The sequence below is a fragment of the Perca fluviatilis genome, chromosome 22, assembly GCF_010015445.1.
Source record: "Perca fluviatilis chromosome 22, GENO_Pfluv_1.0, whole genome shotgun sequence".
Lineage (NCBI taxonomy): Eukaryota > Metazoa > Chordata > Actinopteri > Perciformes > Percidae > Perca > Perca fluviatilis.
Window position 1 is genome coordinate 22,194,519 of NC_053133.1, and position 23,920 is coordinate 22,218,438.

The 23,920-nt window shown below is 39.9% G+C and overlaps 2 protein-coding genes across 3 annotated transcripts; both read right to left on the bottom strand.

The window, feature by feature from the left end:
• Positions 1-717: 717 nt before the first annotated feature.
• Positions 718-5,528, bottom strand: LOC120551932 (kelch-like protein 34). Its single transcript, XM_039789531.1, has one exon. The coding sequence runs from the start codon at positions 5,083-5,085 to the stop codon at positions 3,286-3,288; it is 1,800 nt and encodes a 599-aa protein (XP_039645465.1). The 5' UTR covers positions 5,086-5,528; the 3' UTR covers positions 718-3,285.
• Positions 5,529-8,248: 2,720 nt separating this feature from the next.
• Positions 8,249-23,863, bottom strand: smpx (small muscle protein X-linked). Of its 2 annotated transcripts, none has more exons than XM_039790526.1 (5): positions 23,756-23,863; positions 19,125-19,184; positions 15,157-15,243; positions 13,858-14,010; positions 8,249-9,019 (listed from the first exon to the last, which is right to left on the bottom strand). In XM_039790526.1, exons 2-4 carry the CDS (start codon positions 19,158-19,160, stop codon positions 13,861-13,863), a joined length of 273 nt encoding a protein of 90 aa, XP_039646460.1. In that variant the 5' UTR covers positions 19,161-19,184; positions 23,756-23,863; the 3' UTR covers positions 8,249-9,019; positions 13,858-13,860. The 2 variants fall into 2 exon arrangements, with proteins under 2 accessions (XP_039646460.1, XP_039646461.1); XM_039790527.1 differs by lacking the exon at positions 23,756-23,863 and adding an exon at positions 22,794-22,941.
• Positions 23,864-23,920: the final 57 nt, after the last annotated feature.

Genomic DNA, 23,920 nt, shown 5'->3' on the forward strand with positions numbered 1-23,920 from the left:
AATAGTTGATATTTTGATTCAAAATTAAATGGGACAAAGTGCAATGGAAACGCAAAGTCTCAGTGGATGAATGATGACGTACATAAAGAATCTGACTTAAGCATCCGCTGAAGAGAAAGCATCACATCTGTGTAGAACAATGAGGAGACTGTAACCTTCCTCATATTTCTTGCATTTCAGTTGTAAATTAGTTCACGTCCAACACCATTGGGAAGAAACTCGGATGCAGACTGTGAGCCAGGCCATAATTCCTAGCATCAGTAGCTGACCTCACTCATATTCACTGAATACTTAATAGCAAATCTCTGAAAAGGCTCCAAAGTCTGGAGGAAAGACTTAACCAAGAGTGGAGGCTGTTACAGCAGCAGATTAACGCCCATGGTTTTGGCATAAGAAACTCAACGATCACATGTGGATGTGATGTTCAGGTGTGAACTTTTGGCCATAGTCTGTACATGTAAGCCTTACAACTGGTTTTCTATGATAAACTAGGTTGTCAAAGATCAGATTTTGTTTTAGCTGGACTTTAACATAAGATGCTACTTTGTTCTAAAGACTAAGGCCTCAAATCAGGACTCAGGATTCAAATGGAGATAAAGTAAACAGACACACCGGACCTATGTATTTTTCAATTAAGTTTTATTGGTTTTTGATGGTAATTGAATATATGAATGATTGTTTTCAGATTCATTTAGTGGTTCATGATTTTTTGGGGGATCAGAGTTCATAATACATAAACATTATTTTAAATTATAATGACCAATTGGAATGTTTAATTGTACAATACTGCAAAATCTACATTAAATTCAACAAGGTTTTGACAATAATAGGCAACTGAAAAGTCCACACTATGATTTGTATAGAAAATATTTTAAGTTGCCTGTATAAGTTTTGAAGTACGTACCCGTGCAAAAAAGATTATTTTATACATATTTTCTTTGAAAACCATGGGATATAATGCAACACCACATTCATTTTGAATCCAGTTTTACCTTCACAAATAATAAAACATGTTAAATAAATAATGTGTATGCAGACAGTATTCAGGATTAAATGGAAGCAAGCACAAAAGTCCATGATAAACTCCAGCAGGTTACCGAGCTATTATCAACAAATCATGCATACGATTTCCCGCTACTGTTTTTTTTTAAACCTGCAGCTTAAACCTACTTCGTCCATTAAGTTGTCAGTGCAGATGGAAAACAAGACAGAAAAAAAGGTCACTCGATATCCTTGGTTTGCTTCTATTTCTATATCTATCTCACAGAAAACCTAAATTATTCATCACTAGTAAATAAACAGGAATGTCACATGCATCGGACTTTTATCTTCCATAAAATATTCAGCTTAGCTTTGCTGTTGTTTTTATTACAAAGATGTCCTCCTCCACCTTCATCCCCTTATCTCCTGTTTTAACTTCTTCTCTGTTCCATCTTACGTGGTGATAGACTCCTCCGCAGCCTGGCTCAACCTCCTCTTGAAAACTCATTTGTTCAGGAATTACCTTCGTCCCACCTCCTCCTCTGCTTGTTGTCAAAATCCCCTTTTGCATCCCTCCTTAGCTCTTGTTTTATTTCTTCTCTTAGAACATTGTCACATTCGGTCACAGGAGTATCGTTGACAGAACACCATGTATATCACTTCTCACTAGTGGTTGCTTGTAATTCTGACTCCTGCATCAAATTACAGCACTTCCTTAAAATCAACTCACTTGTACCTTTTGGACAATTTAGAAATCTGGTTTTAAACCTGCAAACTTCTACTTGTACTGTAATTGCTTTACATAATTGTACTTTCTTTTGCATCCTTATTATCCTAATTTATTTATCAAATCATTTTTCCAATTCAGAAAGTTTAAGTGTCTATCTATTTTTCTCATGATGGTGTCGCTTCCTTTTTGTGTTGTTTTGTTTTTGTCTTTGTAATTTGTCTCGATGTCATTGTAAATGAGGGCCATCCCTCAATGACTTCTCGAGTATAGCTAAATAAAGGTTACTTAAATACTTAAATGTATGCCTGTAGATGATACAAACGCATAACGAAAGAGTTTAATATTTTCCTCTGTCAGTACTTTGCAACAATCTGTCAGATCAGTGAGTAGACCTTTTATCCTGTGTCATTTTCATGACATGTTTTTCCAAAAGACGTTTTGCTTAGCTTAGCATAAAGACTGGAAACAGGGGAAACAGCTAGCTTGGCTTTTATCTGGAGGGGGAAAAAAAGGCTTAGAAACACCTCTTAAGCTCACATATTAACATGGTATATCTTGTTTACTAAATCTGTACAAAAACTGAATTGTAAAAATGACAAGTTGTGGGAGGTCTTGTGCTTCATGCTAAGCGCTAACCACCTCTTGGCTTAAACTTCATATTTAGCGCACAGACAAGACAGTGGTATCAATCTTCTCATCTAACTCTCGACAAAAAAGAGAATAAGTGTACGAACCTAAATGTTAATGTTCTTCTAAAAGTAGTAGTAGAGTAGCTTAGCTTAGCATAAAGACTTCAAGCAGGGAGAAACAGCTAGCCTAGCTCTGTCCAAAGGTAACAAAATCAGCCTACAAACAACTCAAAAACTCACAAATGAATTTAATATTGTTTGTTTAATCGAAATGTTTTACAAAAAGTTGTGCTTTGTGTTAAAGTAAGCTAACTATCTCCTGGTTAGCTTCATATTTAACAGATATGACAGTGGTGTCAATCTTATCATCAAACACTCGGCAAAAATGCAAAGAAGTATATTTCCCAAAATGTCTAACTACTCCTATAAGAAGTAGAAGAGTAGCTTAGCACAAGGACAGGTAAGAAGTGGGGAACAGCTGGCCTAGCTAGCTCTGACCAAAGGCAACAACTCTGTCTACACGCATCTGTAAAGCTTATATGTGATTTGTGTCATCCATACAAAAACCAAAGTGTAAAAATGATTTTAAGCTAACCAGCTCCTGGTATTAGCTCCATGTAGTATCAATCTTTTCATCTAATTCTCAGCAAAAAATAATATGTTAACCAACTTGTCAATTGTTTCTTTAAGTATTCTTTAAGTCTACTTGTTTAAAATATTTTTGTAAATATCCTGGAATAATGCACATCTGTTCTTCTCAAATGAGATGGAACAGTTTCATGGCCGATAGATTTTTGTTATTTTTTTTATTGATCCCAAAATGGGAAATTACGGTAATAGTTTCAGTTCCCCAAAATGTTATTCATGTGTGCTCTGTTGTAATTATTTTGAGACTATTTTGCGTCACTCACTTTCATGTTAACATTTTCTCATACTAAGTGAACTTCAGTCTGGTAGAGGCAGCAGTGTGCACTCGGTCCCAGTGAGAGGTCTGGGGAGCTGGCAGATCTCTCTCCAGCGATCTTTCTTTGTATCGTACTCCAACACGCTCTTCACTATCACCTCCTGTCCGTTGCTCCATCTCCTCCCTCCAAACACCAGCAGATTCCCAGACGGCGTTGACACCATCCCGTAGTTGAAGGAGCCAATGAGAAGCGGTCGAAGGCGCGTCCAGTGGTCTGACTGCGGGTCGTATTGTTCGATATCGCAGAAAGGCTCGTACATTCCCAACAGGGCGTAGATGTGGCCGTTGGCGGTTGCCAGGCGATGGCTGAACCTGGCGATGGACATGGACGCTCGCTTTTCCCAGACTCGGCCTTTGAGGTCCCAGAACAAGACTTCTCTGCTGCTCGCTCTGTGGTCATCCTGGTTATCAATAGGGTTACTGCCGCCCTGGTTGCCCGGGACACCACCTGACACGTAGATGCTGTTGTCAAGCACAGCACAAGCATGGCCATAAAGGGGGCGAGGCATCGTTGCTCCTCTCCTCCACGCTCCTGTGGTCATGTCGTAAAACTCAACAGAAGCTACCGAGGTGTGTGTGTTGCCGTCTGGTCCTGTGCGTCGTCCCCCGATGGCGTAAATGGCATCCTCCACGACGCAGCAGGTGAACCGCGCCCGCCTCTCCAGCATCGACTCCACCGTCTCCCAGCAGACGAAGCGAGGATCGTAGCGCCACACCTGGTTGGACGTCGCCACGGTGACTGACTTTTTCCCATCCTCGTCTCCCTCTTTCACTTCTTCTCCTCCGACCACGAAGAGGAAACCACCCACTGAGCACGCACAGTGATTTCTCAGTCGCAGCGGGACGCTGGTGCTCAGGGATGAAAACTTCCTACTTGTAGGATCAAACGCCAACATTTGCTGTTCCGGCCAATCAGGGCTGGATCCTCCACCCACAAGTAGCACCCGATTGGGCGACGCTCTGAGCGTGGACTGTTTGCTCTGTCTGATTGGCTGAGCAGAACCCAGCCTGTGGTACTCCAACGCCCGGGTAAGTTGACTTCTGATGAGAGGTGTGGCCATGGCTTTGTGGGCGTGGTTCATATTGGTCAGGTCAGAGGGGGCGACCAATCCGAAGCGCAGACGACTCAGCAGAAGATTTGATTTCAGCAGAGGGAGGGGTCCATTCTCATCCAGCCAATCCAGAGCCAGCTTTATAAGCTCCACCTCTTTGACACCAGGTATTTCGTCAGCATCGAGCACCGCCATCATCGTTTGGATATTCAGCCCGAGAAGGTCATCCCTGCGTTCCTGCAGCAGTGTCCCCATCTCCATAGCGATGGTTTCATTGGCAGCTTTAAGTGCGTCTAAGAGGGCGTGATGCTCGGCCAGGTTAGCATAGCAACAGCAATTCTCAGCGTTTAAACCATCAGTCAGAAAGCGCTCGCATATTGACACAGCCGTCTCCACCTGCAAGTACCTGGCTGCCTCCAAGACAACAGGAAGTGTTGGCGGTGATACATTGAGCCAGCCCGAATACAGGAAGTCCAGAATGACGTTTAAACCCTCAGGTGTTAGCGCCGGGAGGCTGATGGAGCCAGCTAATCTCTCCGCGGTAGTCTCTCCAAACAGAGCCCAAAAATACTCGCTGGAGCTGGCCAAAAGGGCGCGATGACAAGGAAAAGACACACCGCCGGCCTCTAGGACGACATCACACATGTTTCTCTGAGAGCGCAGACGCTGGAAGCCGGAGAGAAGCCTGGTTCTGTGGGAGGAACTGTAGAGTAGGGAGTAACTATCCATCCAAAAGATAGTAGGTGAGAGGATAAGAGATTGAGAGAGAGAAAGTGAGAGAGAGAGAGAGAGAGAGCGAAACCTACGGAGAAATAGTCAAAAAGAGGACTAGTTGCTAAGAAAAAGCTTAGTCAGGAAGGTGCGATGAAGCAGAAGTGAGAGGGAAGTTAGAGGAAGAAACATTAAAAGCAGAAAGCACAGGCAAAGCAGCGATGAGTCTCGTCAAAAAAAAAAAGACGTAGCCGACAAGCTGCACTAAAGAACTTTTGACAGAAAGAGAATCCGACATTAGTAAGAGAACAGGGTAATAAGTTGCTGAAAGCAAAGAGCAGGAAATGATGGGAAAAGACAGGAGAGAGGAACAGAGAGGAAGGTGCGTGTCCTCAGTCGAAGTCCCTCCATCTGTGTTTGTTGTTCTGCTCTGTCACATGTGACACCGTGATAGGAAGGCTAACAACTGCCCCCCTACAACCACAAACACAATCCCCCCCTCCACTCTTTTGGCCCTTAAACTTAGTCCGTCGCAAAGCCTCCTGTCTCTTTCTGTGATGTCCCGGCTATGTTGGCTTTGTGTTTGTCCGCTGCCCTTTCCTCTGCGTCCGGGAGGGAGTATCACCCAAATACATGCATCCAACATACACGCCAACCGGGCAAGCGAGCAGATGCGTGGATAAACACACCGAACGCACACATACACACAGAGGGAGCCTGGCCGGGTCTTAGTGTCTATCCCGGCAGATGAACTCATGGGTAAATACAGCCGCCACAGTCTGCAGACCAAGATTCCAGGGGCACGGTTGCCACGGCACCTATCTGTGCCTTCATCGCCATGGCGACAGGAATAGAAACACCAGACACAGCTCGGCGGAGATCTGTGTCAAAACCCAGGGAAATTGTGCCAAGCCGTCAAAAGATTTTACAAGTGTCCAAAGGAGCGCTTAGCTTCTGGTATTAGAATAAGCTGTGCCCTTCTGGGAGGCATTCAACCTTATGGTGACCTGGTGCAGCTTAAAAAAAAATCACAGGTTGATGTCATGCTATTATTTTTATGCAGCGATACGACACGGTGGTGGTAGCGAGAGTGATAATGATTCAATTTCAATATCAGGCTACAAGTTGTCCAGCATGTTTACGATCGTGTGATTGATGTCAAGCCACCTGTCCGTCTGATACACGCAAACAACATCGCTCTAATGCACACTTACAAGCGCTTTCTGCATCGTGCATTTCGTCGTGAGTTATTATCTCGGAGTAAATGCTGGCTTACACTCCCGGTGTGTATTTGTGTGTTTTGTTTTATGGAAATGTTACACCAGTTCAAAATTCAACACAGGCTATTCGCAGAGGAGACAAAAAAAACCAGACTCACGCCTTTTGAAACTGCAGAATGTTTTTTAATCTTTCCCACACAATGTCAGATCTTCTCGTATGGTTGTTAAAACACCAGCAGTGTGTGTGTCTCTCCTCTGTGACCTGATGGAGGCTAAACTTAGATACAGCTGCTCTGTGTGGACATGTGATGTGCTGATGGATATCTGCTGTATTGGGGGCTGGTGGTGTGTTTGATGGCATGTGTGTCCTCTATTAATGTAACATTCCTTCTTGAAACAGTTGGATTTGGAGGCTCAAAGTGACTCCGTGCACAAAGACGCCCCCGACTCCCGACTAAAACCCAGTAACACCCATTATCATACGCACACCATATAAGATTATTATTATTATTTGTAAAATCAGGGCTCATTTTTTAAATGTGAAAACTGACTCTGAAAGACTCTCCGGGCCACATCTTCCATCACAGTAAAGATGAAGTTTTAATTTGTTTTTGTCAGGTTTTTTAGGGTATTACATTTTTCCTGAAAGTATTTTTTTCATATATATTTTTTTTTAATCAGTGCATGCATTATCGTCACACTCTGTTTACTGTCAATCTCCTGACACCCACAGGAAAAAAAGGCTGTTTCCGCCACAAAATAATCCCCTTTAAACATGCCACCTTAAAAACTTTACTGACACGTCCTGTCACCTTATTTGGGGTGTCTTTGTTAGCTGATTCCGCTGTTGTGTTCTTTGTAAATGACAAGGAAACAAGACTAAGAGTCTACAGCCACAATAGCGGCTCTGTGAGGCTGGAACTTAGCCTTAAATGCTAATGTCAGCATGCTAGCATGCTCACAATGACAATGCTAACAGCAGGTAGAATGTTTACCAATGTGTTCACCAAGTTAGTTTACCATGTTTGCATGCTAAAACTTGCTCAGTAGTACCAAAAACAAAGGTCATTAAACCGAAGCATGGGACAAATTGAAATGTGTAAGACAAATTAAAACGATGATGGCGCTGCAGGAAAAGTTAGAAGTGAAAATCTTCACTAGATAAGTGAATAATTTGACCTGCTGGTGGTGCTAGAGGAAAAGTCAGGAAATGACCAAAGTTAGTACGATTCATCCTTTGGTAACCTTCAAAATCTGTCCTAAATTCCATGGCAATACATCCAATAGTTGTTGAGAGATTTCATTCTGGACCAAAGTGGTGGACCAACCCGACGTGTCCATCCATGGCGCCACGCGAGCCTGGAAACCAGCCGAATCTGCAAGCTTGTGTTTCATTTGCTCTGACAGATAACGCATTTGCGAATTAAGCCCTATTCGCACGGGATAAGTATTACCTGGTGACCTCCAGTCATTTGTAATAATCGCGGAGGTTGTCTGTGATCTTAATCCCGTGCGAATCGGTCATGTCTGTAATTTGTAAAGTAATAATTCCCCCGCAAATGACCTACCATATTTCGCCGAAAACGAAGGTCCTGTGATAATATTAGTCCCGCGTCGACGGGCATCTCTGTGATTTGGGGTCTAACTGGCTGCGTTGTCAATTATAAATGAAAAGTTTTGACATCATATCTGGGGGATAATGTCTGTAAATTTGAGTAAAATACAGACTTCAGTTATCCCGTGTGAATGCGCCAGACAAAATACAGACGTGTGGGGTTAATTTATAAACTACAAGAGGTCCCCAGGTAATACTTATCCCGTGCGAATAGGGCTTTAGTCTGGCTATGCCAGGCCATAGAGCCATGCTGCTAGCATGGCTAAAAATAAAAAATAAAACATATATAACATTTAAATATTAGTCTGTAATAGCACGTGTAGCCAGTAATAAGTAGAACAGTTTGTGATTTTTTTAGAACCATCTTGATTTATTGCAACATTTTCCTGAAGCTACCAGTTTCTGGGAATCCTAACATTAAAACACTTAAAACATTATAATCCCCCTCCCAAAAAAAGTCAAACAGTTGAACTTAGATGCCATCGCAACATTGCAAATTGTTGCGGTGGCATTTAGGATTTAATAATTTAATAGAAAGTATTAGTAGAAATCAGTGCTGAACAGATGGAGTTTGGACAGTATGGAAAAGACGCGTCTTCACAGAATCAGAAGGGTCATCACAGTTTTGTTGTGAAACGTATGTCAATTGTCAACAAATGTCCTTCTATGCCAGCTGCTTCAGACTTAATAATTCTCAAAAAAACAAACAAAAAAAAGCAAAGAATATGCAGTTATTGCAACACAACTCACTTACTTCTAAAACTCCAAGTAAAGTGGAGTCTTATCTGCAGCAGAAACAGGCCGGAATATCTCAACAGTACTTCACTTTTTGTACTAATCATAATTTAGATTTACTGATAAAACAATCTCCACTGATTTTTTTGTGGCGCTTTAACTTATTAGTGTACTGATAGAAAGAGAGAGAGTTTATGGATGCCTGCTTCTTGGTGGTTTTGGTTAAGTGCTGAACATTTTCTGCAGACGTTGGCTTCACAGACAGCTATTATTGTTTCCAAACATGTTAGGATTAGTTTGTGGTTTGCTTAGTCTTCGGTGGCAGTGGACAAGTCTGTGTCTATGAAGATTATTCGCCTTCCTCTCCGCCTGGCTGGGGATCCTGGAGGAAAGAGAAAGAGAAAGATAAAGACGCTGGGAGGGATTTTCACTGTCTGGTATCAGCGGGTCTCAGAGCGGCTCACCCCTTGAGAGACAGCAGGAAGAAGGCCAGGTCTCTGTATTCACTGATGCAGCCTTAAATACAAGATCTGGTTGATCTATCACCTGGTTTTTCCCTGCACTTATCTCACTCTTGACCTTTTTCCATTTCTGTTTCTCTATGTCGTGATCTCCCATCACCGTCTGACACATTTTCTGTTTATTTCCATCTCAAACACTCAAGTTTTAGTCATACAAACACTTCTCAGAACGTAGCGCAGGTCTTCAGGCTTCAAGTTAACCATCAGTGGATGGAGCCAAGGAGCTACTGTTCTGCTGGTTAAATAATGTTACACTAAAGCTCAGTCAAAAGTACAACGGATTGAGAGGGAGGCTAATAATATAAATCCTTTGTTAGATTCAAAACGATGCTGTCCCATACTACATTATGTGTTAGTTAACTTCGCTGACCCTTAAAGTTGAAATGGGCTAGCCTGCATCTATGTTAGAAAGACATTCTATACTCTTGAATTAATAAACAAGGAATTACTTGCTCTTTTATACATTTTATTTTTATTTTTAGTATACCAACGTGGGTTCCCAAATCAGATTTTTAGCTCAAATTTTGGCTGTAAAAGACAGTAAACGGTATGTACGGTATTGCAGTTGCAGTACAATAAATCAATACACGGTACTTTTTCATTTTATACTTACATAAAGTGATATATATATATATATATATATATATATATATATATATATATATATATGTTCTTTATGTAATAATCTATGTTTGTTGTATCTGTCCCTATTCAAATTAACAAAAAATAAAAATAAAAAGTCACAAAGTGGGTAGTCTCGCTTTGCCAGACCTTCCTCCACAGCGCTGCAGACAAGAGTCTGGCTAGTCAACACAGCATTGCGGAATGGAAGGAAAAACGTGCTCTGGTATGTTGGAATTTCTTTAAACCAATCACAATCGTCTTGGGCGGCGCTATGCGCCGGATGGAGCCACGGTGCCTCTGCTAAATAGCCTCGGGAAGAAACTTGTTTTGGTGGAACATGTGTACGTTCAAAGGTTGTTTTAGTCGTGCAACAGAAAACTCAGATTGGACAGATAGTCTAGCTAGCTGTCTGGATTTACCCTGCAGAGATCTGAGGAGCAGTTAACCATAGTCCTCATGAATCCAAATGGTTTAAAATTACAACACAAAGAAAGTGGAAGGTAACGGACATCCGGCGGCACCGGAGCAATCCGGGAAGTGGAACGTCTTGGATATAGACTACAAAGTGGGTGAAACTTTAGGATGTCCACATACAGTACAGGCCAAAAGTTTGGACACACCTTCTCATTCAATGTGTTTCTTTATTTTCATGACTATTTACATTGTAGATTCTCACTAGAAAACATGTCTTATATTTTAGATTCTTCAAAGTAGCAACCCTTTGCTTTTTTGGATAACTCTGCAAACCCTTGGTGTTCTCTCAATGAGCTTCATGAGGTAGTCACCTGAAATTGTTTTCACTTCACAGGTGTGCTTTGTCAGGGTTAATTAGTGGAATTGTTTTCCCTTATTAATAAAAAGCAAAGGGTGACCACTCTAAAATATAAGACATGTTTTCAGTTATTTCACACTTTTTTGTTAAGTACATAATTCCATAGGTGTTCATTCATAGTTTTGATGCCTTCAGTGAGAATTTACAATGTAAATGGTCATGAAAATAAAAAGGAAACGCATTTGAATGAGAAGGTGTGTCCAAACTTTTGGCCTGTACTGTACTTTTGACCATGTAGTATACGATAAACAAATCAATCAAACTGCAACCTTGGAATAACAGTCAAACTTTCTGAAGAGAAAGCAAAATGGTTTTCTTAGATATTTAACACTTTATTTTTTGCTCTCCCAATTTTTTGCTCTCCTTGGTTTGTTTTGAAGCTGTGAGTAGCTCCCCTAGTTTTTTTGTGTGCATCGCATTGTGGGACATATATCGTCCATCCAAAGCAGAGAGATAAAGAGACACGGGTTTGTAACTAAGACTTGAACCAACTTCTCGTTTATATCCTACACATCACACCCACATTGTTTGGGCAGGGCAGAACAGCCACAGTGTTTGGATATTGTGGTTTCTGTGTCCTGCTGAGAAAGTCACAGCACAGACTGCCCCTCAGTGCTCACACACATTATTTTTCAAACACACACTTCTATAAAGCATAAATATAGAGCCTGACTCAACCCCTCCTGCCCACACACAGTGGCATCAACACACACACGCGCTGTTTCACCTAAACAGGCTGCGCAGCCTACACTGACCCCCTGTGGCGAGCTCCGACCACTGCAAGTCATTATTGTAGAGATGAGTCTCATTGATACCATCCAGGATCTGAATTGTAGCGTTTATCTTACTGTCACAAAGACATTATAACATCATGTCTAATAGTTTAGTGTCTCGCTATGTAAGGATGTAAAAAAATAATAACTTTTTTGAATAACATAAGTTTTGAATAACTTTAATGCGCTTAGGTAAAATCAGTTCTGCTTTGCACCCGGATCCTATTTTATATTTAGAAAATATAATGTTCAAACTAATTTTCTCACTTACCCCTTGTAGTATCTAGCAGACAGATAGTTTTGGTTGAATGTAACCAGGTTTTTATGGAAATGTCTTGTGACATTTTCAGGACAGAAAAATATTTTTTTGCACAAGTAATACATTACTACGTTTGTAGAGAGATGTTTATATATATCTATATATATATATATATATATATATATATATATATATATATATATATATAAATACTACCGGTCAGTGTAGTAGAAATTTCTATTCCATGCCATTATAGACAGAATACCAGCTGAGATCAGTTGCATTGTTTTTTTAACCAGGGTGGCAGTTTTCAGATGATATTATGTGCTTGCATAATTGCAAAAGGGTTCTCCAATTTTTTCTCAGTTAGCTTTTTAAAATGATATCAGATTAGTAAACAGAATGTGTCTTTGGAACATTGGATGAATGGTTGCTGATAATGGGCAATGTAGATATTGAATTAAAGATTAGCCACTTCTTTCTACAACGGTTTGAGCAAATAATAATATTACATTACTATCTGCGAATGTTACAGATTACAGGTACAGTACATTTCGGGAAAAAAAAGGAAACGGTGGGAACTACACTGCAGCCAGTATATTACTGTTAATTCAAATAATACTGTAAGAATTGTCAATTGTCTAAACAATTATTTACAGTAAAATACCTTAAAATTACTATAAAACCTTACTGTAAATAAACAGTAGTTTTCTGGCGAAGCTGCTGCCAGTATATTCCTGCAAATTTACGGGGGAAACGTTTTACATATATATGCAAAGAAGGATTTAATCTGACTCTGGCTCAATGGTTAGTTTTGTCACTTTTACAGCAAATATATCCTTACACAAAGTGTAACCCTACCTGGCCAGCTAGGAATTATCCAGTTTGCATATCCTCCAAATGTGTAAGTCCTTTCCTCCAATGTTACAACAACATGCAGGTTAGGTAAGTTTTAAAGGTCTGTTTTAGGTGAATGTATCAAATTGTAGACGTGCAGACTGGTAATTTAGTGTTTACATTGTGTGTGCCTGTTGGAGAAATTTCACATACTTGCACTTTACTTCAGTATTTAAATTTTCTACTACATTTCAGAGGTATTATGTTACTCCACTACATTAATATGACAGCTTTTACTTTCCGGTTACTTTACAAATGAAGATTTTAACATACAAAACATATGAAGAGCTTTTAGAATACGAAGCATTGTAAAAGATGAAACTACCCAACCTTGTATGAAGTTACACAGCTGAAACGATTAGTCGATTAATTGATTAGTTCGGTAGTTGATAATCAGAAAATGAATCCACTATCTTTTGATAATGATTCATTGTTTCAGTAGGACTTGACAAGCTTGCAGGCCCCTTCCCATCCCTTTTTCAAATGGGTCTAGTGTGTGTGTTGTGTTGAATTTCTTTTTATTCTTCTTTATTTTCATCCTTTTTGTTATTCTTTTTATTCATTTTTAAATCATTCGAAATAAAGAGTCAGAATCAGAATGAATAGTTTCCAGTTATTTTCATCATTGTTTCCTGGTTTCAGCTTCTCCAAATGTCAGGATTTGCGGCTTTTCTTTGTCTTGAATGACAGTGATAGTGAATTATGGGCTTTGGATAATTTTGACGGTATTTCTCTCTACTTTCTGACGTTGCTCAAACCAAACAATTGATGGATAAATCAAAGACCCAATCAGCAGATTAATCTATAGGTATATAACTTCAACGCTAAGGTTTTTTTTTACTTGTCCGGTCGGGCAAGTAAAAGTGCCGGATGGAGCAACGGTGCCTCTGCAAAATAGCCTCGGGAACACCGAATTTAACACTCCGGAGTTTAGAATTCCAACACAAAGAAAGTGGAAGGTATTGGACATCTGGGCGAAAAGAGCGTGATCAGGCACAATCCCGGAAGTGTAACGTTGTGGATATAGACTAAACTGACCCCAGACAAAGTCACTGTAAAATGTACATTAGTCTGTTAATGACTTTTTGGCAAACCAAATTAATATAAAATGAGAAAATATTTTCTTATTCCATGGAATAACATCATACCTGTTTTTAATAAAGGTTAGAAGAAAAGTGTGGAATAAAATGGTTGATTTTCCAATTATTATTATTATTATTATTATTATTATTATTATTATTATTATTAGTTTTTACACATAAAACAGTGAGGAAGAGGACATTCAGGGGTGTTCATAAGACTATGACCACCTACATGTTAATCCTTGGTGACCCATCGTAGTTCACTCTTGACGTTCTGCAGCTCTGATAGGTTAACGGCAGGACCGGGCAGTTTCACCGCGCCCGGCAACGCCTTCTTCTCCTCTGGCGTCTGGGCAGCAGCGCTGGGCTGGTCTGGTGAATGAGCCTGAGGAAAAACAATTTAAACAGAAGTACTATTATTATTATTATTATTATTATTATTATTATTATTATTTTGGTAAGTGGGAAATAATTGGAGACAAAGTAGAAAATAGTTTAATGGTTCTTTAAATCCACTAATCTCGTACCATTTTCTGTACATCAAATACCGTATTATATTTAATGTGTGTTTCTGTGTGCAGTGAGTCTTCTTTGAATATTTGAAAAATCTATTCAGTTACAGTTACTTCATCAAAACTGTAGTTTTAAGGTTCACTTAGTATTACATTACCACCATGATTTTCCAAATGCTTTATGTCCCTTATCCCTATCTGTACTACTACCGTACCTGCAAGCGCTAGCACAGCGCTATTCTGCACTGCAAAGCCAAAATGCAGGAACTATACATTATTATGATAGTAGAATCTGACCTTTTGACACCTGTTTTACCGTGTGAAATATTCATCATGCCATAGAAGTAGTCAATTTCAGTAAAAAATATGATGAAAAGTTTGCAACACGACAGCAGGGACACAACGCTAACCGCTAAGTTAAAGCTAGCTGGTGAGATGGCTGCAGCTAGCCTAAGCCTAAGCCTCAACTCTTTCAAACTAGTTTCCTTTCCAGTTGGACCAATTTGATAATATTATGAACCTAGCTTAGCAGAGTGACTGTAACCACAATTTTCGGCCCTAAAAGGGCATCAAATGTACAGTTTTTCTACCTGGTTTGAGCCTTAAGAAACTTTAAACCCTTTTTTGTCATCATTCATCCTTTCTTTTAGTTACTGCTATCTCTGTTTGTAGGGCAATATTGTCCCTCTCTGGGATCAGTAGAACCACAGAAGTGCTATGAGGAAAGGTGGGGATGGTAATGAAAATAAAGTAGTGTGTGGCGGTACACATAAGTGTGTTTTGTGGGTCATTGCAAGCATAACATATTCCACTTACTTATATTATATTATATATCATTTCATATACTGTATGTGTGATATGAAGGGTAAACATAATACAATTTGAATATACAGTATAGACCTTAACGTTATGGAAATGTGCTTCTGGTTTGCACACAAAGCTGGTGAATGTTTGCTTTCACTTTTTCACTTTCTGTGTGTGTGTGTGTGTGTGTGTGTGTGTCTCCTGTGTTGTCTTACCTCTTCTGTGTCTACTGTCTCCTCTCTCCTCTTGACAGGATGTCCCGCCCCTGGACGCAGAGCTCCCATCGGGATGTTCAAATTAGCCTGATGGACAGCAAGAGCAGCCAATGAGATACTTTCAACACATTTAACAAATTCCCTGTCTCTGTGTCTTTGCATGTGTGTGTATGTGTGTATGTACACCAGTTTCCTCAAAACCCCTTGTTTTGATTATGACCACTATTTCCTTGTGATCACCATGTCCCTAAAAAGGGTGTTGTGTCTTTATGAAAATTGGGACACACACACACACACACACACACACACACACACACACACACACACACACACCACACACACCACACACACACACACACACACACACACCACACACACCACACACACACACACACACACACACACACACACACACACACACACACAGCTCAGTGATCTGTCTGCTAACTGGATGTCCAACTGCTACCTGCCCCTGATATCCTGTCACTTGGATTTGATGTGTAGTTTTGCGTTGTACTGTAGTGTACTGTATTGTATATATAATCATATTGTACAGCTGTACAGAGAGGGAGTGTGGTGTGTGTCACAGAGGACGCTGGGTTTTATTTTTTTCAGAGATTAAGGTTTAAAGTTCTGGAAGAAATCGCCTCATTCGAAGCATGTTTGCTCAGATTTGTATCCCTGTAATGTTGCTTTGGCTGGGGTTGTTTACTGTCTTATGCTTAGCGTGCTGTCGGCAATCATCTTCTGACATTTCAACCAAAGGTTAAAGGAATATTTCAAATATAGTTTGACCTTTTAGGAAAGATGCTTATTTGCTTATTTGCCGAGAGTGAGATGAGAAAGACAATCCTTTTTATCTCACTCTCGGCATGAAAGTGGATTCCTAAAAGTTTGAACTCTTCCTTTAACTCTGTTCAAACAACAGCCCCTGTGCTGTAATTCCACCTACACCTCCCTGCATTACTAACGGGCCATACCAGTGTTTGTTTCAGTTATTTAAAGGGGGCACTCAAGCGATACAGCATTGCACCATAAAGTTGGAGGACACGGATCAAAAGAAAGAATGGTCCAAAATCGATGGAGCAGAGGCAGAGATATGCTGATATGCTTTTAGTCTCTATTTAGCTCCAAAAATGCTTGATCCTAACATTTGCATAATACAAACTAGATAGCATAGAGTTGAGAAGTTGAAAAGTCATGACGATAATGGAAGTTTGTCAAAATGTATGCAGACTTGATGTTGGTCACTGTAGAGGTATAACATACTTTAGCAACCCGCGAGAGTCTGACATGAATGGTAAACCAATGGATGCCTGGCTGGATCAGTAGAAAATATACATAGTAAAGTACATGTGATTACTCCCCAAAAAATCTTCTTCAAACAGCCTCTGCCGCACAATGTATCAAAAGTAAAAGTACTCCAAAATTAGAGTTTACTGTTCAACACATTCTCATGTTGTAAGTGATGGAGCTAATTTGAAGTATTTTATATATTATATTTAGCAGTTTAATGCACGGCTGCAACTAATGATCGTTTCCATTGTCGAACAAAACAATAACTGATTAAACATTTAGTCTATAAAATGACAGAAAATAGCGAGTCCAAGCTGCTCAAATGTCTCGTTTAGTCCAAAAACTCAAAGATATTTAGTTTACAATGAGGTAAAAACGGAGAAAAGCAGTGAAATCTCACATTGGATAAGCTGGAACCGGAGAACAGCTGAGAAACGTTTTTCTTCATATGACCATTATTAAATTATCAAAATGGTAGCAGGTACATTTTCTGTTGATCGACAAATTGATCAATGGATTAACACTTTCAGCTGTAACTTCATTTATAACAATGAAACATTTTATAAGCTCATCATGTGTTTTGAAAAGTAATTAGTAACCATAAGTGTCAAATCAATGTACTGGAGTATAAAGTATAAAGTGGCAATAGTAAATAAGTACAGTACTTCAGTTAATGTACTCCCACCACTTCTTATTTATCGTCTATTCTGTTTACACACACTAATGATTTAACTATGCTTCCCTACTTAAGGTGCATACACAGTATTCAGCCAGAGCAATGTTAGTGAAGGATATATGTATCAGAGAAGTAAATACTGGATTTTGGAATCCACAATGGAAACATTTGGGCACAAAATGCTTCACTTGTTCTGCACGACTGTTTGGAGGAAATGTAATGGACCTTTTATTGCTTGCCTTTTGCAGCTATAAAAAGGATGGTGCTGGCTATTAATCTGGGAGGAGGCTGAGATGGAACCACAGAGTGTTAACTGGCTGTGTGACGATCAATCCGACAAACTGTACGGGAGTTTTGAATGGCATGGATTTGACTAAATGATCATTCATTTTGAAGCCTCCTGAGGATTGGCAACGTCTATATAAGTAAGGATGCCAGCAGGGTGGGGGGGGGGGGTTCTTTCAATCATTCAATCCATGCAGGATTTGCCCCTGACGTTTAAAAACAGCCCTCTGCTGCAGTGTCCTTGATCAAGACATGAAAGCAAGCTGATAATTTGCCATCATTGATCAGAGCGATCTATTACTGTCAGTTCTTATTCAGCTCAAATCAAATTCAGACAGACTTTGATTTGACAGTTTAGTGGGGTACATTTGTCGACTCGAACAGCCGTTATGGCAGCGACCCAACACTGTTGATTATTATTTTTATTTATTTTTTACAGTTATTGGGTATAAAACACAGTGCCCAGTTTAAGGGCGTTCTATAAGAGCCATCAGCCAAGTTAAATTGTTCTGCACAGGGCCATTTGTTAAAGGACCATACTTAAGTTTAGCCAAAAAAGAATTAACATTATTATTAAACCGTTTTCAAAAAAAAAACCAAAATGTAATTGATTTCCTGCCTTCCAGACAGCTGGTTTTCCATTCCTTTTTTATTTACAATAAGAAAAGTATATTGCAGACATATACTTTTACTTTTGTTGCTTTTTTGGTTTTAGTGCTTGATCACTCTGCAGCCAAAATCCTGATACAATCATGTGCTACGTACATTAACGGAAAATTCAACCCACAATGCAAACAAGTGGCAGGCATTGACATCGTAAATGGGATCATGTAAAAATCTTTATAATGTGTGTGTTTAAAAGGCTTTTGATCTTGGATTTTGCAGCCACATTAAACAATTTCCTTTCAGACAATAAAGTCTATCTCAATCTTCTATCTTAAACACACAGGGAGGGTTTTTAAACCAGTTCCCGCTTGCAGCTGCATTACCTAAAACAACAATAATTGATTTTCATATTGTATTGATTAAATGGGAGCTAATAGCTGTCTGTATGGAAGATATGGTAAGCTTTTGAAAATGTTGAAAGACAAATTAGATACAAGTTCTGAGACATGGGAAGTCTTTTTAGATGGAAACGTTGCTTATTTATAATGTAAATGTGTTCTGCTGTTCTTGTTTGTGATTAACTTAAGCTGAGACGAGGAAACCTCATGTTTGTACTGTACTGGTGTTTAAAACGTCCTCTGTCCAGATGCCTATCCCATGGTTAGACATGAAAATGAGCACAATGAGTTACGAGAGAGAGAGACGATGGAAGAAACCCTCTCTGACATGCACGCACAAAGCCATTACAACCCAAATACAGACCCATTTACAAAACACGCAGTGATACAGACAACTCCTCATCCTTTGCCTCGCTACAAGTCTGCGCTAACAAAGCCTTGATACTGTACTGTATATGCACAGTCTGAACTCTGTATTTGCCTTTACCAATAAATACTTTAATGTGGAAACTCCTGTCATCTTTATTTTTAACAGGGTGAAAAGTTATTATGCCATTCGGTTGAAGCGTTTATGTAATTTTATTCTTGCAATACCTCGCTCGTCTTGTTTTCTCGTTGTCAACTGAATGTATGATGTTTTTAAAATAGGAAAATAAAGTTTTATACACATCCAAACCTTGTTGTGCACACAGATGAAAATCATTTACCTGAAGGGCCTTAACGTTGGACGAAGGTTTGGACATAATCCCCTCGGTAAGTCCACTGACCTGGAGGAAGCACAGATCACAGACATTCAGCTGTGTGTATTTCTGTGTGTGTGTGTGTGTGTGTGTGTGTGTGTGTGTGTGTGTGTGTGTGTGTGTGTGTGTGTGTGTGTGTGTGTGTGTTGTTTGTGTGTGTATGCTGTTTTTTTGTGTGTGTGTTTGCGTTTTGTGGTGCAAGTGGGCGCTGTGGAGTCCTTTTTTTTACGGTATAGCATTGCGGCGCCCTTACAGAGAGAAGCAGGTAGAGGAACTGTTCTCTGAATCATTCATGAGAGGGAGCCAGTGGGGAACGTCAAAATAAAAGTGCAACAGTGCCTCAATTTCAGCAAGTGTGTGAGAAAGAACCTTTTTTTTTATTTATTTAGTAATTATTTACTATTTAGTACTTTCAGTATAGTGATATATGGTAGGATAAGTAGGCCATCTATATGTATTTCACCTTCTTTTACTTAGCAGAAACAGCAGTGACAGCCAGGTTCTAAATGGGTTTATTAATCACACTGGCTTTGATTCAAATTTCAACAAACCACATAAAGTCTTTAATTCAGGGATAACATATTGTTAAAGCTCCATTGTGTAATTTTTTTTGTTGATTCTTAGCAAAAACCCCTTTGTTCTTTCACAAATATGTGCTCATTCATGTGTAATTACTTCCACCAACTAATCAAAAGTATTCTCCTAAGCTTAGAATCTGCCATTTAGAATCATTCAGAATACATACGGGCAAGTTATTGCTGCCCGATGTGAGTCGAGTGTAGATGTGAGATGCTCAGATTTAAACGGTTTATGGCATAACGTGTCATACTGAAATTTGTGAAATCCATAAAATAATAAACATTTCTCTTTACATACAATAACAGAAGATGGAAATTTGGGTGGGGGGGTGGTTGGCACCCGACCACCACACACCACCATTAAGTGACAGCCTTTGTTGTGTTTGATTGCTAACTTGTAGCCAGCAGTGAACGAACTTCGTTGTAGGTCCATTTTTACTTTATTGACATTGGCATCTTGTAGGCTACTTGTCGCAAAGTGACGCATGCGCTACTCACATCTGCACTTGACTCACATTGGGCAGTGATAGAGTTGACGGCCGGTGTGTTGCGCCTCCATCTTTAAAATACATTAGCCAAAAAGGGACATACCTCCACCTTTCGCCCTCTTACACTCCCCCGCAACATGACGAATGCCAGGGGGAGATTACTCACCAGGGAAGCGAAAAAGAGAATTAAAACGACAACGCAACAGGCAAAGCAAGTTATTTTGGAGTGGCTAGAACAGCTGCGTGTAAACGATGGAGATACTAAGAGCTAATTTCGGGTTCGGCCACCGTAGCAGTTAAAAAGAGGATTGGGAGGGGCTAGAAAGTCATATTCACCCGTTTGTCATATACAGTTTCACCGATAGATGGGAGGAATTCTTACACAATGTAGCTTTAAAGTTTACTGCATATTAGCTTAAAGGGATAGTTAATATCTTTTGAAGTGAGCTGTATGATGTACTTATTCCACTTAGTCAGTGTATTAGCTACAGTAGAAGGCGGTTGGCAGGCCCCCAGTTTGGAGAAACACAGAAGCTAAGCAATGTACTGCTGTGGACGGGGGCTGCAGCTAAATTTTAAAATGACTGTTTTTGTTTTCAACCAACTCATGGAGTTAACATTGCCAGCTAGAAATGAGAAGCCTGATCTTGTCTGCCAGCCTGAATTCAAGGACCTGTTGTTTCAAGTGCCATCTCAATCAGCCATCCTGTAAAGCATATACTGTATGTGCCGGGCAAAAACACAAGCTTGACAGGCAACACAGTACCTATGATGTTTTCGATGTCCCCTAATGGTCTAAATTCTGGTTTCTGCTGAGGTTACTCCTCTCTGACAAATACAATCTAGATCATCTTCAAAATTGTCAAATATAACAATCCTGCACAAAGTGTCTTCTAGAACTAGCTTTTAGAAATACACAAAATGGGTCTACACTTTGTCCTTCTCTTCCTCATTTCACCTCAGCTTGTTTTCTGTTAGTTTCTATTTGCTCCCTCTCTTTTTTTGCTGTCTCACAGATCAACACTAACCCAAGTGGTTCCTAATCGTAGAAGTTTCCATGGCCTGTTTATGTTATCTACGAGTGGTTTAGAGCAGAGGACCAACGAACAGAGTAAGTCCCAGGCCCTCCGGCTGCTGCTGCTCTTAGATACTGTTACTAGGGTGCTGTTTGTGCAACAACATACAGTGCTGTCCTTGACATGAGAGCAAAAGCCTGGGCACCCCAAAATACACAACCACAGACACACACATAGCCTACACGCTTATACAACGGGATGATATTTACAGTATGATTAGCAGCTGCCCCCTGATGACACAATGCAAAGCCTCACAAACCCTTTCACTTTTACACATAGTGTAAGTGCACACACTCTCTCTCTCTCTCTCTCTCTCTCTCTCACACTCACACACACACACACATAATCACAGGTACAGTAATAATTCCTTATATTTTAAGGTATTCAAATCTTCAAACATTAAAACCTCTGTGCAGACGCCTAACAAAAAGGCTCTTTGAGGGACGCTGTGTGTGTCTGTGAGTGTGTGTGCCTGTCTGACTTTACGAATATATTCCTGGAATATCAACAAGAGGGCATGTTTGGAAAGCTTCAGCTGCACACACAGTGGCATGACTGAATGACTAGAGAAATATGGTTTATTTTGCTTTGGTAATAATGATAAGGCTGGCGATATTGTCTTTACAGCAGCCCCCCATGAGGTTTACATTTTTGGTTCAGAGTGAAAGCTCTTAGCTAATTTGCAAATATGAGCATGTTAACAGGCTAAACTAAGATGGTGAGCCCAAATATAATGTGCTTTAACTTTAGCATGTTAGCATTTCCATTGTTAGCTTGTTAGCATCCTGATGTTAACACCCCAAAGTCAGCATGTACTCACTCTGCATGTGCCAAAGTACAGCTTCAGCAGGCGATTAGCTTAGCTTAGCATACAGAATGGAAGCAGGGGGAAACAGCTAGCCAAGCATAGTCAATGTTGGCTAAACTAAGCCAATCATCTCCTGGCTTCCTGTTTATTGCACCGACATTAGAGTGGTATCATTCTATGAACATCTTTCCTGAAAAGGTAAACTACTCCTTCAAAGATTTACACTTCAGTTGGAACCAATTGGAATTGGGGCTGGAAGGCAACGTTGGAAAATATTGTAAGAGGGACTAATTCATTGTTGGTTTTAATCCTTTTATTGGATTTGTTAACAATAAGAAAAATATAGAATATTGCCAGCATTACCCTTTCAGAAAAAGAAAAAAAAAAGTTAATTTTTGCACAAATATGACTAACTCAATGCCTTGTTCAAAACAAACCCAAATATGAGTTCACATCTATTTCTAAATTGCCAAACACAGTGTTCCTGCAGGGTATTGAAAATTTACAGACTGTTCCTTTTAAAAACTACAAAATGAATGGATGATATTACGGTAATGGCCGAAACATACCTGCCATTCAAACACACACACACACACACACACACACACACACACACACACACACACACACACACACACACACACACACACACACACACACACACACATAAACAAAACAGACCTTACCTGTTGATGACACACAACTGTATGGTCAAATGCTTGATTTTAAACACGCTAGGACTTCTCTCGCTTGTTCAATAACACTTTCTAGCCATCTCTCACACACTTGTTTCCTCTCTACTCTCCATCTCTCTCTCTTTTTCTTTCTCCCTTCTTCTTCTCTCCGCCCTCCCTCTTTCTCTCTCTCTCTCCCTGCCTCGTAAGTGGTGGAAGGATTCCTCTCATATCTGGGATTTGTTCTAACTATAAATAGAAGAGTGATACACAGAAGGGACCTGCTTTCTATCCACACACACTCTTAGACACACATGGACACGCAGAGTGACGGACCAAAACATTGTCAAACAGTAGCACCGAGCGCCTGGAATCTCTTTACTTTTAACATCTTTTTAAGGTTTTTACACTAGAGTTACAGTTAAACGTTCCGATGACTAAAACAGTTTATCTGCAAGACCAAACTTTTTTTTTCTTTTCTCAAGCGTATATGATATTCACAAATGACAAATATAATCCCTGATTTGAACACCTTTGTAAGGTTTTCAAGCAAAAATTACCGTAAGAGGTTCCAGTGAGGGAAATAATTTTACTGCTAGACCAAACTTCATTCAAAAAAATGCAACATTTAAGCATAAAGTATACTCAAAAACAAAACTGCTTCTATGATATCCACACTGATTATAATGGCATGTATAAGTCATTTTTTGCTTCATCAAACAGAGACACTTGAGTCCTCAAAACACTCCTCCTAATGTTAGTGACTAAAATGGCACTGCCCTATTTCTGCTCTGACACTCACTTAAACACACACGCACACACTCATACACACACAGAAGTGGTATGCTGGTATATCTACATGTATACACTGATGTACATCCTTAGAGGGGAACTGTCATCACACAGAGTTAAAGGTGTGTGTGTGTGTGTGTGTGTGTGTGTTAGGGTGTGAATGTGTGTGTGCGCTCTCTTACCTCCTGCGTGGCTGCTCTGCCCTGCCTGCGCTCTCTCTGAGGTCCTCTTCGCCTACCTGACCTGTTTCCGCTCGTCCTGATTGGCTCAGAGAGGCAAGAAACTCCTCCCTGAGAGGAATCCGACCCATCATAAAAGTAGAATGAGTTTTTAGCCTGTGTGTGTGT

Excerpts from the sequence above, each read along its gene's own strand:
- LOC120551932 (XM_039789531.1), bottom strand. The coding sequence starts at position 5,085 with ATGGATAGTTACTCCCTACTCTACAGTTCCTCCCACAGAACCAGGCTT.
- smpx (XM_039790526.1), bottom strand. The coding sequence starts at position 19,160 with ATGTCCAAACCTTCGTCCAACGTTAAGGCCCTTCAG. Across the intron at positions 15,244-19,124 it reads CCAACGTTAAGGCCCTTCAG|GCTAATTTGAACATCCCGAT; the intron begins GTAAATGATTTT and ends GCTGTCCATCAG. Across the intron at positions 14,011-15,156 it reads AGACAGTAGACACAGAAGAG|GCTCATTCACCAGACCAGCC; the intron begins GTAAGACAACAC and ends GTTTTTCCTCAG.